At 41.3% G+C, this 16,692-nt stretch overlaps 1 protein-coding gene across 11 annotated transcripts in view; it reads left to right on the top strand.

Annotated features, from left to right (window-relative positions):
* Positions 1 to 16,692, top strand: part of kif1b (kinesin family member 1B) — a 100,972-nt gene that overhangs the window by 57,220 nt on the left and 27,060 nt on the right. For 5 of the 11 annotated variants that reach the window (XM_045696144.1, XM_014145800.2, XM_014145795.2 and 2 more), the window contains 5 exons: positions 10,758 to 10,860; positions 11,149 to 11,181; positions 11,436 to 11,584; positions 14,174 to 14,352; positions 16,076 to 16,213. In XM_045696144.1, the coding sequence (XP_045552100.1) occupies positions 10,758 to 10,860; positions 11,149 to 11,181; positions 11,436 to 11,584; positions 14,174 to 14,352; positions 16,076 to 16,213 (602 nt within the window). Of the gene's footprint in view, positions 1 to 753; positions 5,278 to 10,757; positions 10,861 to 11,148; positions 11,182 to 11,435; positions 11,585 to 14,173; positions 14,353 to 16,075; positions 16,214 to 16,692 lie in introns of those variants that run through there. The other 6 variants (XM_014145804.2, XM_014145801.2, XM_014145797.2 and 3 more) reach the window with 2 other exon arrangements.

The raw sequence follows: 16,692 nt of genomic DNA, 5'->3' as shown, positions 1-16,692 counted from the left end.
TTAATATCAATATGCAACATTGGGAATGATATTGGCCTACCTGATTGTACATTTTCTAAGTACAATTTTGCAGATAAATGTGTCAAATATTTCCCCATTTCAAAATATGAGGGCGCTCCGCAGTGGTTACTCCTGATGGTAACATGTTCTTCCAGCACTAGAACATGCATAGAAAAGTTACATCCAAGAAATAAGCAACATATTCTATATAAATCCATATAATTTTACACTAAAGAGCACAATTTTATAGGATTCTTCTGAATTCACTCATTAGCCTGAGGCCAGAACCAATGCGCAAACCAAGGTCTTAGATCTATAAAAAGAAAGTCAATGGAAGCCACTGTCAGTATTAGGTTTTTGTTTAAGCTGGTTTGTCCTTGAATTTGATGAATGATTTCTTCCTAGACTTATTTTTCTGGGCATGGAAAGTGCATGTCCTCCAACTTGTCATACATCTTGTATAATTATGATGTATGCGTAAGTTTGAGGGTGTTTTTATTCTGACCAAAAAGTATATTGTTTTTACACTGAAAATGGTTAGAAAAACGTATGCGGATGTAGAAAATGAGTAATTATATACATTTCAATCCTACCCAAGAACACCCCGTGGCAATAGAAGTTCCCATGTTGCATATTCATACTTGTATCCTTTCCTTTTTTTAAAAGCCATCCTTCCTCTTTTTGATTTCCCATTTTAATTTCTTCATTTTGTTGGGAACCTCTTTGGTTTGTTTCCTGTTTTGTTTTTTCAAGGATGGCGACTCTGATAGTGGCGATGACTCAGATAAGAGGTCTTGTGAGGAAAGCTGGAGACTGATCACCTCCCTGAGGGAAAAGCTGCCTCCTAGCAAGCTGCAGTCCATAGTCAGAAAGTGTGGCTTGCCCAGCAGTGGGAAGCGTCGGGAGCCTGTGAAAATGTACCAGGTTCCCCAGCACCGACGCATCACCAAGGATGCCAAGTGGGTCACCATCTCGGACCTGAAGATCCAGGCAGTGAAGGAGATCTGCTACGAGGTGGCCCTCAACGACTTCCGCCACACACGCCAGGAGATTGAGGCCCTGGCCATCGTCAAGATGAAGGAGCTGTGCGCCGCCTACGGCAAGAAGGACCCCAACGAGCGGGACTCGTGGCGGGCAGTGGCCAGGGACGTGTGGGACACGGTCGGGGTAGGCGACGAACGCATCGAGGATGTTCTCACCAACGGTAATGTGGGAAGAGGCGGAGGGGGAGCAGGTGTGGTGGCCGACCCCATGGATGACCTCAAGGTGCACATTGACAAGCTGGAGGACATTCTGCATGAGGTGAAGAAGCAGAACAACATGAAGGATGTGGAAATCCGTGCCCTCAGGAACAAGATGGTCAAGATGGAGAAAGTCCTGCCACTCATCACCCCAGAGGGTCAGACTTCCAGCCCGCCTACCACCAGCCCCCCTGCTAGCGCCCCCAGAACCCCTAGTCCTCGGGAGGGCCGACCCCTGGTGCAGGCCGAAGGGGAGGAGGGCGAACTGCAAACTGCGGGTGACGACTCCACCCTCCGCCGGGGCCATATGCGCTGGATGCGGCAGGAGCAGGTGCGCCTGAAGAGTCTCCAGCAGCAGGAGATCACCAAGCAGCTTCGCCGGCAGAGCGGCCCCCACCGCTTCATCCCGCCGGAGGACCGCAAGCTCCGCTTCCCGTTCCGAAGCAATCCCACGCACCGCAACTCCTGGAGTCCCGGCACCCACATCATCATCACCGACGAGCGGGTCATTGAGCTGAAGGTGCCAAAAGAGGCCTTTGAAGAGGAGGAGGGGGGGGGTCAGGTGCAGGCTGTGGAGGGGGGAGAGCCCGTAGAGAGAATGGCGACTCCTGTTAGTCAAGCCACCTACCCCCAACAGCCGAGCCCCTCCCCGCAGCCACGCAGATGTAAAGACCTGGAGCAGGGCCCAAGCCAAGGCCAAAGCCAGGGCCAGAGGCAAAGCCATAGAAACCAGCAGCAGCAGCAGCAGCATCAGCAGTCCCATGAACGAAGCCGCAGCAACTCCTTCAACCACCGCAGAAATTCTGGTTCTATGGACCGCCGAAACTATGGTTCCATGGACCGCCGATCCTCCGGCTCCATGGAGTCCTTGCAGTACACTGATAAGGGCAGGAAGCAGCAGCAGGCCTTCTATCAACCCCGGCACCATTACCAAAACCAACAGGCCCAACAACCCCAACCACACCACCAACAGCCCTGCCACTACAACAGCATGCCCTATGGCGCCAACACCAACTTCACTAGTTACCAGAAATATCCCCAAACTGACCAAGCAAACCATCAAAGCAATTTTCAGGCACCACCTCAAATGCGCAGGCAAATGTCTGCCCCTAATCTGAAGGATCTGAAGGCTAGCCGAGAGACGGCAGTGTGAGATGGGGCTCGTGGGAATGAGGAGTTCTGTACTTTAGTAGACAAACACATTACAGATCACAACACCTCAGAATAATTGTCCACAGTGAGACAAACAGCTAGAACTGTGACTCTTTTTGCACTTGAACAGTGTGTTGGTTGATCCAAATTTCAATGGTATGTGTATAATGAAAGCACAATTGACCATTTCAATTGCATAATCTATCTATGCCCTTCCTCCTGTATCCGTTGTGCTGCACTGGTTGCTATTTCAACATATGCAAATGAGGAGAGCTGTTGTAAGGAATCAAAGCCACCACAAGATAATGGGACTTTTTGTGTCATCCTTTTTAAATAATGATAAATCATCATACATTTTTGATTCATTCAGACAAATGATTTTCATGGTTGATCATCTGCGTTTTACACTGTTTGCCGTTTTGGTTTATAATGAATGTTATTTTAGCTATTATAAAGATTAACCCTTGGCTAGGGCAAACAGGGTTGTTTCTAAATCCTTAGTTCAAACCCTTTACCTTGGTGTCTACAAAGTGCCCAACATTTACAGTCAAACAGTATTTACTCTCTTCCTTAAGAAACCCAACTCCAGGAAAAATAACATGAAATATTCTCACCCTTTTTATTTAATTTGGTACACTAACCGGATCTGCCAAGTGTACATTTACAATGTTTGTTATATCATTTCGGGACAGTAAGTGTTCTATCATAATTTACCATGTCACATTTGAAAGGTTTTTACATTGACCTGTTGTTATTATCGATATGGAAGTTAGCAGCTAATTAAGCTACACATCAAAGTGACTGTGTAATACAATATAATCTGTATGTAAATTAGATTATGCATTCATTGTGAATTAATTTACTGTGCACCACCAACACTTGACTGCCTTTTGAAAATGAATGAAGACTGATAGAATGGAATCAAAGAAGTGCCTTAATGATTCACTAACATGTCATTAACATTGCTCTGCATTTACAATCTGGTATCAAAGACCTTCATTGGCTCTATCTCCCTATAACTTTTTGATTCAATTTTAACACTTGCATACTAAATGAATACCTTAAATTGCCCTATACTTGTAACCACTAGTGCTGAAAATGTACCAAATTAACGAGTTTGGTGAGACAATGCCTTATTATTCCTTTTGGCCACCATGAGTAAAACAATGTTAAGCCTCTTGTCTTCATAGTTAGTGTTAATGAAAGGAAATAGGTATTTTTACTTATGATATGCGACTGCCACCGTACATTGTATTTCCAAAACTCAATTGCACTTCCTTAAGTCATGAAGAAGTTGTACTCTCAATCGTATTACAAAAAAGTGAGAGAATATGGACAGAGATCTGTCTTAAGCACCGTTTTTTTTGTACTCTATTGTTTGAAATGTAGATGTTGATTTAATGTTATCTAGCGGAACATCATTTTGTTAAGACCAACTGCCACGGGTCTTGCTTTTCCCACGGGGATGTGTTCTATGTACAGTACTAAAACTGGCTGTGTCCCAAATGTCACTCTATTTCCTCCTTAGTGCACTACTTTTGATCATAGAAGTCTGGTCAAAGGTAGTGCACTATGTAGGGAATGGGGTGTCATTTGGGAAAGAGCCTGTGGATTCTGGGTAATGTATTACATTGCCATTTATTTATCTCTGGTTCAGTGACTCAGACCCACAAAATGCAGCTTCTTAGGGAGAGGATGTCCAACCAAGGGTTACCATGGTTTCAAAAGACTCACCCTCAAAAACTTGGGAGTAACACAAAGAATGAAAGTCTTTGCATATTGCATATTTCAGGAGAAGCATCATTGTCCAATTGGATTTGACTCGAATATGTGATTTCATAAATTGTGGGCTCGTAAGTTTGTAAATCTCACTTTCTACTTAATGGACAGTACATTTTGCTGTTGTGAATACATGACACATTGAATGCCATTTCCATCTGTAAAGAATGGAATACGTACACATCTTGTTCGGTTTCCCACACATTCATTCTTAAGGAATAGTTTAGTGATTAGAACACCGCCCTGAAAAAATGTATCTGATACCATGCATTTATCTCTATCAATTACACTGTGTAAACGCTGTTGACAGACTTGAAATGAGATAATTATTTCCTCATGAGTTTGCCACTGATGCTGTCAGTTGACTCTCTTCACTTCTGAGTGAGTTAAGTATTCTTATCTCCTATACCTTAATAGCTTACTTCGCTGCCTATGCCTGAAGAGAACCTTGTGATTTCCAAATGCAATGGCCAACGCCTATGTCTAAATGACTTTCTTTAAAGAAAACATTTCATTCAGGATGCTTAGAGATTTGTGATATGCATTTGCCTATCTGAGCTACAGTATGTTATTGATAACTGTAGATAACAGAATAATATAAAGTTCTCAAAATACTATTTACTCTACCTTTGTGTGTAATGCAAACCAAATGGCAAAAATCTATAGGACATTTTCTTCAACCGTTTGCTTTCTTTCCATTTAAAAAGTGCTCTTGCTTCTATGACTGTCTTTGCATGCCTTCAAGTCAATGCTCCAATAAATAATGTTATTAACGCATGCATCCGGTGCTGACAGCTTCTCAAAATATTACCTGGAGAGCTGGAAAAGTAGTCAATGAAATGGACAATGTACAGCTATATTGTTCTTTTGAAATATATGTTATGTTTGTCTGGTCAGTGTTGTTAGTCTATCTGAATATGATATGAAGTGCCTCAATATGGCTGTGTATCATGTTGTTGCCTCGTAAAAGGCTAGTACTTTGTGCAAAAAATATTGGAACTTCATTGTTCACAGGTTTTATCAAGGATATAATGCATAAGTTTGTGTTGCTGGAGATCTATTTTCGAAGTATGACTGAAATAAAATGTTACAGATGCAGGCCGTTGCTTGGTGTTCAACTTGTTTACTTAAATTAATCTTACTGGGTTTCCCCCAAAAAATCTACATTTTCTCAAAGGCCAAGCAGCCTCGTGTGAATTGATATTGAACATTTGGCTGTATGTTAAATAAGATCTGAGGGAAGGATCTCATGATACTCAGTATCAGCATACTATTAAGTTTCATGGCAAGAAAACAAAGCATTAAGTGGTTTGAAATTGCTGAGGAAAACCGTTATACCGTTGGAAAGAAACAGCCTGAGGTTGTCATCCCCACACTAGCTTCGTTTCCGTCCAATTAGCGACAGATTCTCATGTGAATATTCTAAAATCAGCATAAAGAAAATGTTATTTTTCCACCAAACGGACTTGTTGCAGAAACAAATTAGTGCGTGATTTAAGTAGTGCCCACAAAATGTACTTTTTCTCATAAATTTACATGTGCCGATTTAAAAACCTAAAATTCAATGTGTTTCCATCGCATTTTTAACTGATCGTTTTGTCGCAAACTGTTGAGTTAAATAGCAAATGTGCCTACTCTGATTTTGGGAAGTGCGCTTTAGCCACAGTTCGCAGTGTGGGTAGGCTGTGCGGCCAGGTAGGCTAGTCTACATGACGAGATTATTATGGATAAAAACGAGAATATTTTTAATTGTCAAACGATAGTCAAGCATCCATAATCATTTCACCAGAATAAGACCCTCTATTTATTGGAAAGCTGCACCAAGATTACCCTGCACATTCACCACCCAGTGCAGTTCATAACTGATTTAATCTGTAGCCCAAAAACTCGGTTTCCCGATTCGTAGTGGGAGGACCACACACAATATCATCGCGTGACACCAAATTTACTTCAATATGAGGGTTGTTATATCAATATTTGCGCATAAAGGCGTTTCCACCGCCATTTCTCACATAATACATTTTACCGACACAAAAAGATCCCACCATGTCGAACGAACACATGATCTGGCGGCATTTATACAATTGTACCGAAACCTCCAGTTACCATAACAGCTGTTGTGGTTTTATTTTGTACGGTTTGACTTTACTCGCATAAAAACGGTGGATGGAAACGTGGTTAGTGTTATATAAAGCACATTCTTTATGACCATATACTCGATGTTCCGTCTTGTTTTGTGTTTTCGAGTATCAGAAAAACATTTAGCTTAATTCATCTAATGACCTCGATAGTTCATAAATGAATGTGCTCAACAGTTATCCCTTTCTTGAATGAAATGGTTAATTGACCCAGAACTCACACAGGATACTGTTTAGACGTAGTTTACGCCAAATAAATCAACAACCTGTATCTTAACTCACTAATTTGATGCACTGTAATAGAGTAGTCATGATTTATGCAGACACAGTTCAGGCTCCAGTACTTGAATTGATGAAGGCTGATTAAATAAATAAAAACTTTGTTTAGATTTCGAATTACGTAGCATGATGCATCACACAAAGGACTACACATTGTCTTCATAATTAGAATATTATTTGTTAGCCATGCTCCGCTATTACCACAAAATAGTGCTTTTTGGTTTGTTTTTACAAAATACACCAAGTCGGTGCAGTCTGAAATAATGATATTCAAAAAAGTTTTTCCCAAAGAAAGTTCATTCTTTCTATTAGACTAGAGGATAGTAATTGTTGCTTCAAACTTTAAGAAATGTACCTTTTAACTTGTGGTTTTCCAGATGTTAATGGAAGTAAGAAATTTAGGTTTTTCACTTTAATCATTTCTATGTGATGATATACATTGAACATACCATCACCACATTTCCATCTTGACATACTGAACACCTTGACAGATAGTGTGCATATAAAAAGCTATTATGAATTAGATTTAAAAAGTCAGATTTTTCATATGAAATCCAAGCATATCATACCTGCAATATAAGAGTGAAGGGGATATAGTGCATGCAAATAAGAGTCGTTTCCTGTTTAAACGTTTTGGAAATACTTATTACCAATTATATTTTAAAGTATTATCTTAATTGGAGAGATTTTCTTTTGTCTTTGTAAAGGTGGACTCAACATGGATAATGAGAGTCTTTGAGACCCAAATGGCACCCTATTCCCTGTATAGTAGGGCTGGGGTGATACATTTTTCCGGGGGGTAGTTCAGCTTTAATATTGCAGATAGAATGTGGCTTCCATCGATGTAATTGTCTGCATCATTTCCAATCCCCAATATATAATTCTTGGTAAATATATACAGTACCAGTCAAAAGTTGACACACCTACTCATTCAAGGGTTTTTCTTTATTTTCTACATTGTAGAATAATAGTGAAGACATCAAAACTATGAAATGACACACATGGAATCATGTAGTAACCAAACAAGTATTAAACAAATTAAAATATATTTGAGATTCTTCAAAGTAGCCACCCTTTGCCTTGATGACATCTTTGCACACTCTTGGCATTCTCTCAACCAGCTTCACCTGGAATGCTTTTCCAAAAGTCCTGAAGGAGTTCCCAAATATGCTGAGCACTTGTTGGCTGATTTTCCTTCACTTTGCGGTCCAACTCATCCAAAACCACCTCTATTGGGTTGAGGTCGGGTGATTGTGGAGGCCAGGTCATCTGAACCAGAACTCAATCACTCCCTTTCGTGGTAAAATAGCCCTTACAGGTGTTTTGGGTCATTGTCCTCTTGAAAAACAAATGATGGTCCCACTAAGCGCAAACCAGATGGCATGGCGTATCGCTGCAGAATGCTGTGGTAGCCATGCTAGTTAAGTGTGCCTTGAATTGTAAATAAATCACCAGCAAAGCACCATCACACCTCCTCCTCCATGCTTCACGATGGGAACCACACATGTGGAGATCATCCGTTCACCTACTCTGCGTCTCACAAAGACATGAAGGTTGGAACCAAAAATCTCAAATTTGGACTCGTCAGACCAAAGGAAGTATTTCCATCGGTTACTTGAACTCTGTGAAGCATTTATTTGGGCTGCAATTTTTGAGGCTGGTAACTCTACTGAACTTATCCTCTGCAGCAGAGGTAACTCTGGGTCTTCCTTTTCTGTGGCGTTCCTCATGATAGCCAGTTTCATCATGATGGTTTTTGCGACTGCACATGAAGGAACTTTCAAAGTTATTGAAATGTTCATGATTGACTGACCTTCATATCTTAAAGTAATGATGGACTGTCATTTCTCTTTGCTTATTTGAGCTGTTCTTGCCATAATATGAACTTGGTCCTACCTTGTCACAACACAACTAATTGGCTCAAATGCATTAAGAAGGAAAGAAATTCCACAAAGTAACCTTTAACTAGGCACACCTGTTAATTGAAATTCATTCCAGGTGTCTACCTCATGAAGCTGGTTGAGAGAATGCAAAGAGTGTGCAAAGCTGTCATCAAGGCAAAGGGTGGCTACTTTGAAGAATCTGAAATGCATAAAATATATTTGGATTTGTTTAACACTTTTTTTTGGTGACTACATGATTCCATGTGTTATTTCGTAGTTTTGATGTCTTCTATTATTCTACAATGTAGAAAATAGTACAAATAAAATAAAACCCTTGAATGAGTAGTTGTGTCCAAACTTTAAAAAAAAGTTTGAGGTCACATAGAAATGTCTGTGTTTTTGGAGGGGGAAAAAACACTTTATTTTTATGGACCAAAAAAATAAAAAATAAAATTGAACAGAAATACAGTGTAGACATTGTTAATGTTGTAAAACACCAGTCTCAACGTCAACAGTGAAGAGGCGACTCCGGGATGCTGGCTTTCTCGGCAGAGTTGCAAAGAAAAAGCCATATTTCAGACTGGCCAATAAAAAGAAAAGATTGAGATGGGCAAAAGAACACCGACACTGGACAGAGGAACTCTGCCTAGCAGGCCAGCATCCCGGAGTCGCCTCTTCACTGTTGACGTTGAGACTGGTGTTTTGCGGGTACTATTTAATGAAGCTGCCAGTTGAGGACTTGTGAGGCGTCTGTTTCTCAAACTAGACTCTCTAATGTACTTGTCCTCTTGCTCAGTTGTGCACCGGGGCCTCCCACTCTTTCTATTCTGGTTAGAGCCAGTTTGCGCTGTCCTCTGAAGGGAGTAGGTCACAGCATTGTACCAGATCTTCAGTTTCTTGGCAATTTCTCGCATGGAATAGCCTTCATTTCTCAGAACAAGAATAGACTGACGAGTTTCAGAAGAAAGTTATTTTGTTTCTGGACATTTTAAGCCTGTAATCGAACCCACAAATGCTGATGCTCCAGATACTCAACTAGTCTAAAGAAGTCCAGTTTTATTGCTTCCTTAATCAGCACAACAGTTTTCAGCTGTGCTAACACAATTGCTAAAGGGTTTTCTAATGATCAATTAGCCTTCTTAAAATTATAAACTTGGATTAGCTAACACAACGTGCCATTGGAACACAGGAGTGATGGTTGCTGTTAATGGGCCTCTATACGCCTATGTAGATATTCCATAAAAAATCAGCCATTTCCAGCTACAATTGTCATTTACAACATTAGCCATGTCTACACTGTATTTCTGGTCAATTTCATGTTTTTTCGATGGAGAAAAAATGTGCTTTCTTTCGAAAACAAGGACATTTCTAAGTGACCCCAAACTTTTGAACAGATATATATATATATATCTCTTCCTCGTGTCACAGAAACAAAACATTTAACTCTGCCTTAATGTTAGAAACAAACACATTTATGTTGTCATCCAGAGACACTTACATTTATTTTTCAGCTGTAGCACAGAATATTTTGCATAGAGCGGGTTTTTAAAGGACCAAAGAGTTTGGTCTTCATGTTTTCATTACAGTATAACATCCAACATTGAGTGTGTGTGTGTGTGTGTGTGTGTGTGTATGTGTGCGATATGAAAGGCGACATTGTTCGCCTGAAGACACTGAACAAAAAGCATGATGTCATCGGGACAACTGTCTCCTGCATGAACGACACCCCTCATTGGATGACATTAGACTCCGCTTCAACCAACCTCTCCAATCTACCAACCTCTTAGATCATTTAATGAATCAGTTTGAAACGTGCAAAATGAATGTTCTTTTAATTGTCACTTTGTGTTAGCATTGCAGTTGCTAGGTTAGACAGTGAAAGGGTTATGAAGCTGAAATGTATCTCATGAAAATCGACAGTGGTGTGTGTGTGTGACTCCCAAGCTTACCCCTCTCATCCCTTTTTCCCCCATTAGCCTGGTTCACACGAAGGGCTAAACCAAGCAGAGTAGGACCGAGCTGGCCTGGTTACGTATTAACCATAGTTGCTGGAAAATATCATGCGAAAAGGAAACATCTGAGCCAGCATAGTTTTTGGTCCTATAGTGTGAATCAGGCAACCATCTATCTTGATCCCCGCAGGACCTGCTAGCTCTGTCATGGTTGTGGTGTTGTTGTTAATGATGGTGGTGGTTAGGCCCTCCTCCTGTCCTCCCGTCCTGTCTGTCCATTGGCTGACGGGCGGTGTCCGTTCTCTCCTCTTTGCCCTCTGCCGTGCTTTGCAGGTCTATGAGAGCAAGTTGCAGGAACTTCAGAAACAGGTGGAGACCTGTTCACTGGCTGTGGAGACCCCCGACGAAGAGGAAGATGAAGATGAGGAAGAGGAGGGTGCGTTCTTCTTTCAATCATGAGCAACAAGGAATAGAATTTCACTGCTGTTCATGAACCAGGGGCCATATTCGTCAAGCATCTCAGAGTAGGAGTGCTGATCTAGGATGAGGTCTCTCCTGTCCATGTGATCTTGTTCATTAGAACTCTGAGACGCTTTATGAATACAGGCCCAAAAAGCCATTTCAATTAGTTATATTGAGCTTTTTTAATGTGGTCCTGTACTGCACCTGGGTGTGTGTTTTTTTTCATGAGCAAAATGTGTGTTGTCATGTTGACTGCCCATAGAAATCACCCACTCATCAGAAAAGATTGATCAAGGTAACTGAACTCCAAGTAAAACAGTCTTATGACTAATGATGAAACATTCCAGTCTTCCTAACCAGCACAACCACATACTACTACATACTAGTGTCAAAAACAACCCGCCAACATTGAACCCATGAACAATACTTAACATGTACGTACAGTTGCGTGTGTCTGTGTGTGTGCATGTCTCTGTGGCTCTGCGTGTGCGTCTTGTGTGGATTTGAATATATTTGCCACTCTTTGACAATGTCCCCTATCCCCTTCAGTGCCCTGGACACAGCATGAGTTTGAGCTAGCGCAGTGGGCCTTCAGGAAATGGCGGTACCATCAGTTCACCTCGCTCCGCGACCAGCTGTGGGGCAATGCGGTCTACCTGAAGGAGGCCAACGCCATCAGTGTCGAACTAAAGAAGAAGGTAACTATTGTCACAGTATACACTCCAATTCAGTTTAAAACCTCATTTAAACTCTTAATAATAATATTGAAAATTATTATTATATTCTGAACAAAATTCTATCAAATTTGGTCCGGTTCCTGAAACACATGCCCATTGGGGTTGGGCGGGGTTCGCATACACACCTAGTGTCAAAATAGCTGAGGCAATGGCTACATAGCAATAGTTTTAAGTAGCTTCCTCTCCCTGTTTCCTCACTGTCTCCTCTGCATTTATGTGAAAACACAGGATAGGTGAAAGTGGTAGATGCGTGCTGATCCGCAGAGCACAATGTCAATGTACACCATAGAAATAGAATTACTAGAATGGGAATCCCAATTCCAGTCAATGTCATTATATTTACAGTACCATTCAAGTTTGGAAACACCTACTCATTCAAGGGTTTTTCTACATTGTAGAATAATAGTGAAGACATCAGAACTATGAAATAACACAAGAATAATGTAGTCACCAAAAAAGTGTTAAACAAATCAAAATACATTTTGGATTCTTTAAAGTAGCCACCCTTTTCTTTGTGACAGCTTACAGCTTTGCACACTCTTGGCATTCTCTCAACCAGCTTCACCTGGAATGCTTTTCTAACAGTCTTGAAGGTGTTCCCACAAATGCTGAGCACTTGTTTGATGATTTTCCTTCACTCTGCGTCCAACTCATCCCAAACCGTCTCGATTAGGTTGAGGTTGGACGATTGTGGAGGCCAGGTCATCTGATGCAACACTTCTTGGTCAAATAGCCCTTACACAGCCTGGAGGTGTGTGTTGGGTCATTTTCCTGTTGGAAAAACAAATGACAGTCCCACTAAGCGCAAACCAGATGGATGGAGTATCGCTGCAGAATGCTGTGGTAGCCATGCTGGTTAAGTGTGCCTTGAATTCTAAATAAATCACAGACAGTGTCACCAGCAAAGCACACCATCACACCACCTCCTCCATGCTTCACGGTGGGAACCACACATGCGGAGATCATCCGTTCACCTACTCTCCGTCTCACAAAGACACGGCGGTTGGAACCAAAAATCTCAAATTTGGACTCGTCGTACCAAAGAACAGATTTCCATTGGTCTAATGTCCATTGCTCGTGTTTCTTGGCCCAAGCAAATCTTGTCATCTTAGCTGAGTGGTTTAGTAGTCCTTTAGTCGTGGTTACTTTGCAGCAATTCGACCATAAAGGCATGATTAACGCAGTCTCCTCTGAACAGTTGATGTTGTGTCCGTTATTTTAATTCTGTGAAGCATTTATTTGGGCTACAATCGGTGGTGCAGTTAACTCGAATGAACTTATCCTCTGCAGCAATGGTAACTCTGGGTCTTCCTTTCCTGTGGCGGTCCTCATGAGAGCCAGTGTCATCATAGCACTTGATCGTTTTTGCAACTGCATTTGAATATACTTTCAAAGTTCTTGACATTTTCCGGATTGACTGACCTTCATGTCTTAAAGTAATGATGGACTGACATTTCTCTTTGCTTATTTGAGCTGTTCTTGCCATAATATGGACTTTGTCTTTTACCAAATAGGTCTATCTTCTGTATACCACCACTACCTTGTCACAACACAACCGATTGGCTCAAACACATTAAGAAGGAAAGAAATTCCACAAATAAACTTTTAACTTGGCACACCTGTTAATTGAAATGCATTCCAGGTGACTACCTGATGAAGCTGGTTGAGAGAATGCCAAGCGTGTGCAAAGCTGTCATCAAGGCAAAGTGTGGCTACTTTGAAGAATCTCAAATATAAAATATATTTTGATTCAACACTTTTTTGGTTACTACATCATTCCATGTGTGTTATTTCATAGTGTTGATGTCTTCACTATTATTCTACAATGTACAACATTTTATAAAGATTGAAAAACTCTTGAATGAGTAGGTGTTCTAAAACTTTTGACTGGTACTGTACATAAGATGATGTCACAGGGAAGGACACCACAATGTTTCAAATCAGCAGCGATGGACACTCACGTTTTATGAGTAGCAATCACAACAATACATTCCATGAAGAGGGTAGTTGGAGAAAATACTGAACACAACCCTTCAAATTATGGATGTTGATCTTTGAGATGAAGATGAACACATGGTATGCATCCCAGATGGACCCTATTCATTTTATAGTGCACTACTGTTGACCAGACCTCCCTGGTCAAAAGAAAAGCACAATAAAAGGAAATAGGGTGCCATTTGGGAAGCCTGCGGTCACCGTACTGTTGCCGGTCTGTATGGACGCGTCCCAAATGGCTCCCTATATAGTGCACTACTTTTGACCCCTAGTAGTGAATTGTATAGGGATTTGGGTACCATTTGGGGGGGACACATGGTCTACCTGATCTAGAGGAGCTTGTGATTTCTATTCTGAGTATAGACATGTCAGGTTGTAGGAGCAGGCTGATGGATGGTAGAGGGGAAAGGACTTTCAGGTTTCCTACTGCTCTTTATTTATCACAAGCTTCTACTCTCCTATTATTTATGCCCTTTGGCGTTCTTTTCTTGAACATAGGACTCCACCCCTGCCTTCATTTTTGACTTCTCCTTCTCCCACTCCCCCATCTTTCAGGTGCAGTTCCAGTTTGTATTGCTGACGGACACCCTGTACTCACCGCTTCCCCCGGAGCTGTCGCCCCCCGAGCTGGAGAAGGAGCGCGACTCACGCCCGTTCCCCCGCACCGTGGTGGCTGTTGAGATACAGGACCTGAAGAATGGCGCCACGCACTACTGGTCCCTGGAGAAGCTCAAGTAAGACCCTGGGTCATGTTCATTAGGGCACATTGTAGCAAAACGTTTTGCAACAAAATTAAAATGAGTGTTTCTTATTGGGCAGTTCCAGGTAGTGCCTCCTTTTTCTTCCATTTAGTACCTAATGAACACAAACAACCCTGGTCTCCTAGTTGTTGATTCTTAGTTGATTCTGGGGTCAATCCTGGGTCAGCTACAGTCATTTTAGCAAAGGGGGTTGAAATTCAGTTTATAAACTGGAAATTGCCCGTTACTTTGGATGTTAAGATGATCAATTACACAGGTTTCAATTCACTTCCTGAATTGAGTTGATTTGGATTCATATGATATTGCCACAGCTTACCTTGATTTTGATGCCCACTTATGATATCCGTGATGCCATCCCTCATTGCATCCTTAAGGGAGGTGTATGATAAAGGGTACAGGGCCTATATTCACAACGCTCGCTGATCTAGGATCAAGTCACACCTGTCCATATACTATTCGTTGTTATCGAAAAGGCAAAACTGATCCTAGATCAGCACTTCAGTTATATTGGTGCTGTATCTAATAAACTAAAGTGTATGTGCATTGATTTTAACCTGACTCAATTGATCTCAAAACCCACAATTATAAATGTGAAAAACCCTGCATAATCCTCATTGATTGATTTCATTCTTACTAATAACCCCCATAAAAATGTTTTTGCATATGAAATGAGTCTTTGCATTTGTCAGTGATCATTGTCCCATAGTATGTATTAGAGATGCCAAACTGCAAAAAATGAATCCCTGTGTAAATAAGAATATACATTTTAAAACGTGTTCTCCTCAGGGGTTTGTACACAACTTGTTATTCACTTATTTACAGTCTCCTGTATTCCAGGCCCTGAGTTGGCTCTAAAACGTTTGTCCTCCATTTTTGATTGCAGAATCATTAACCCATATTTTTTACCTGACGAATATATCTGGTACTATCCCCAAGGTTTGGAAGGTGGCCCATGTACTACCCCTTCACAAAGGTGGTGACCATTTGCGGCTGGCTTCTGGGTTAAGCGAGCAGTGTGTCAAGAAGCTGTGCGGCTTGGCAGAGTCGTGTTTCGGATGACGCATGGCTCTCGACCTTTGCCTCTTCCGAGTCCGTATGGGAGTTGAAGCGATAGGACAAGACTAACTACCAATTCGATATAAAATAAAGAAGCTGAGAATTTAAAATTGCTTCTATAGAAGAAAACTGATCATTCAGTTGACGCTCCTACCGGTCCGAGACTATGGCGACATTTTCTATATATGAATGCAGCTGCCACTTCATTAAAGCCGTTAGATGCATTTTACCGCAGCGTTTTATTACGGGCGACTAGTTTAGTACACGACTGCGTTCTCTACCAGAAAGTTGTCTGGCCCTCTGATGTAACGTAAGTCAATATTTATTAGATGTATTGGGTAAAAGAGACCTTGGTCTTAACATGACTCGCTGACAAAATAACGGTTAAGAAGTTCTAATAATAATAAACTTCACACTACTTGGCTAAGCTGAACTGAGCCAAGCTTTACCGCGTTGGCCTGGTTACACATTCATCTACCATAGTTGCTGGTGTGGAACAGTGCTGGAAAGGAAAAGGTGGAGAGAAAATATCCACGGCAGTTCAGTACTGTTCAGGTCGGCACGATAGGGTGATGGGAAAACGGTATCAGTGGAATGAAGCGAAACTGTTGTCTAAGTGGAACTCTGATATGATTTGCAGGCAGAGGCTGGACCAGATGAGAGAGATGTACGACCGCGCCGGGGAAATGGCTTCCTCCAATCAGGACGACAACGAGGGGGCTCTGACTGGAAATGACCCCTTCTATGACCGCTTTCATTGGTTCAAATTGGTGGGGAGGTACGTACGACGCAACACTGGCTACAACAATTCCTTTGTTACATTTTTCTTGTTAGACTTCTATTTGTCACTTCTGCTGTCTTTGGTTGGGTATTTTAGATGTAAAGGAGTTGCTTTATGGAGTTGAAAAGCAAAGCGGTTGGTTTTGTTATGTGGACGGATACCCTCAGCTGTTTTGAGGAGCTTTCATGAATCATTCATGAAATGGAATCCATTTACACTTCCACGATTCCATTATTCATTTTTATGTCTGTGCTGTTGGATTGATTCATTTTCTGTCCTTATAGCCTCATGTTTTAATTATTTCACATCTTTCAATAAGCACATTTCATTTATGTTTTATGTTGATAGTGTACATTCTATGCCCTTATGATGTTTTTTATTTGTTGGACCCTTACAACATTTCACTCTTCGTTTGTTATTTTCATTTGGTGATTTATTTATTTTTCTTTAATTTTATCAATGTCATTTCATGTATA

The sequence above is a fragment of the Salmo salar genome, chromosome ssa15 (genome assembly GCF_905237065.1).
Source record: "Salmo salar chromosome ssa15, Ssal_v3.1, whole genome shotgun sequence".
NCBI classification, from domain to species: Eukaryota; Metazoa; Chordata; class Actinopteri; order Salmoniformes; family Salmonidae; genus Salmo; species Salmo salar.
The sequence above is the reverse complement of the archived record's forward strand: the minus strand, read 5'-3'. Positions and strand labels throughout refer to the sequence as shown.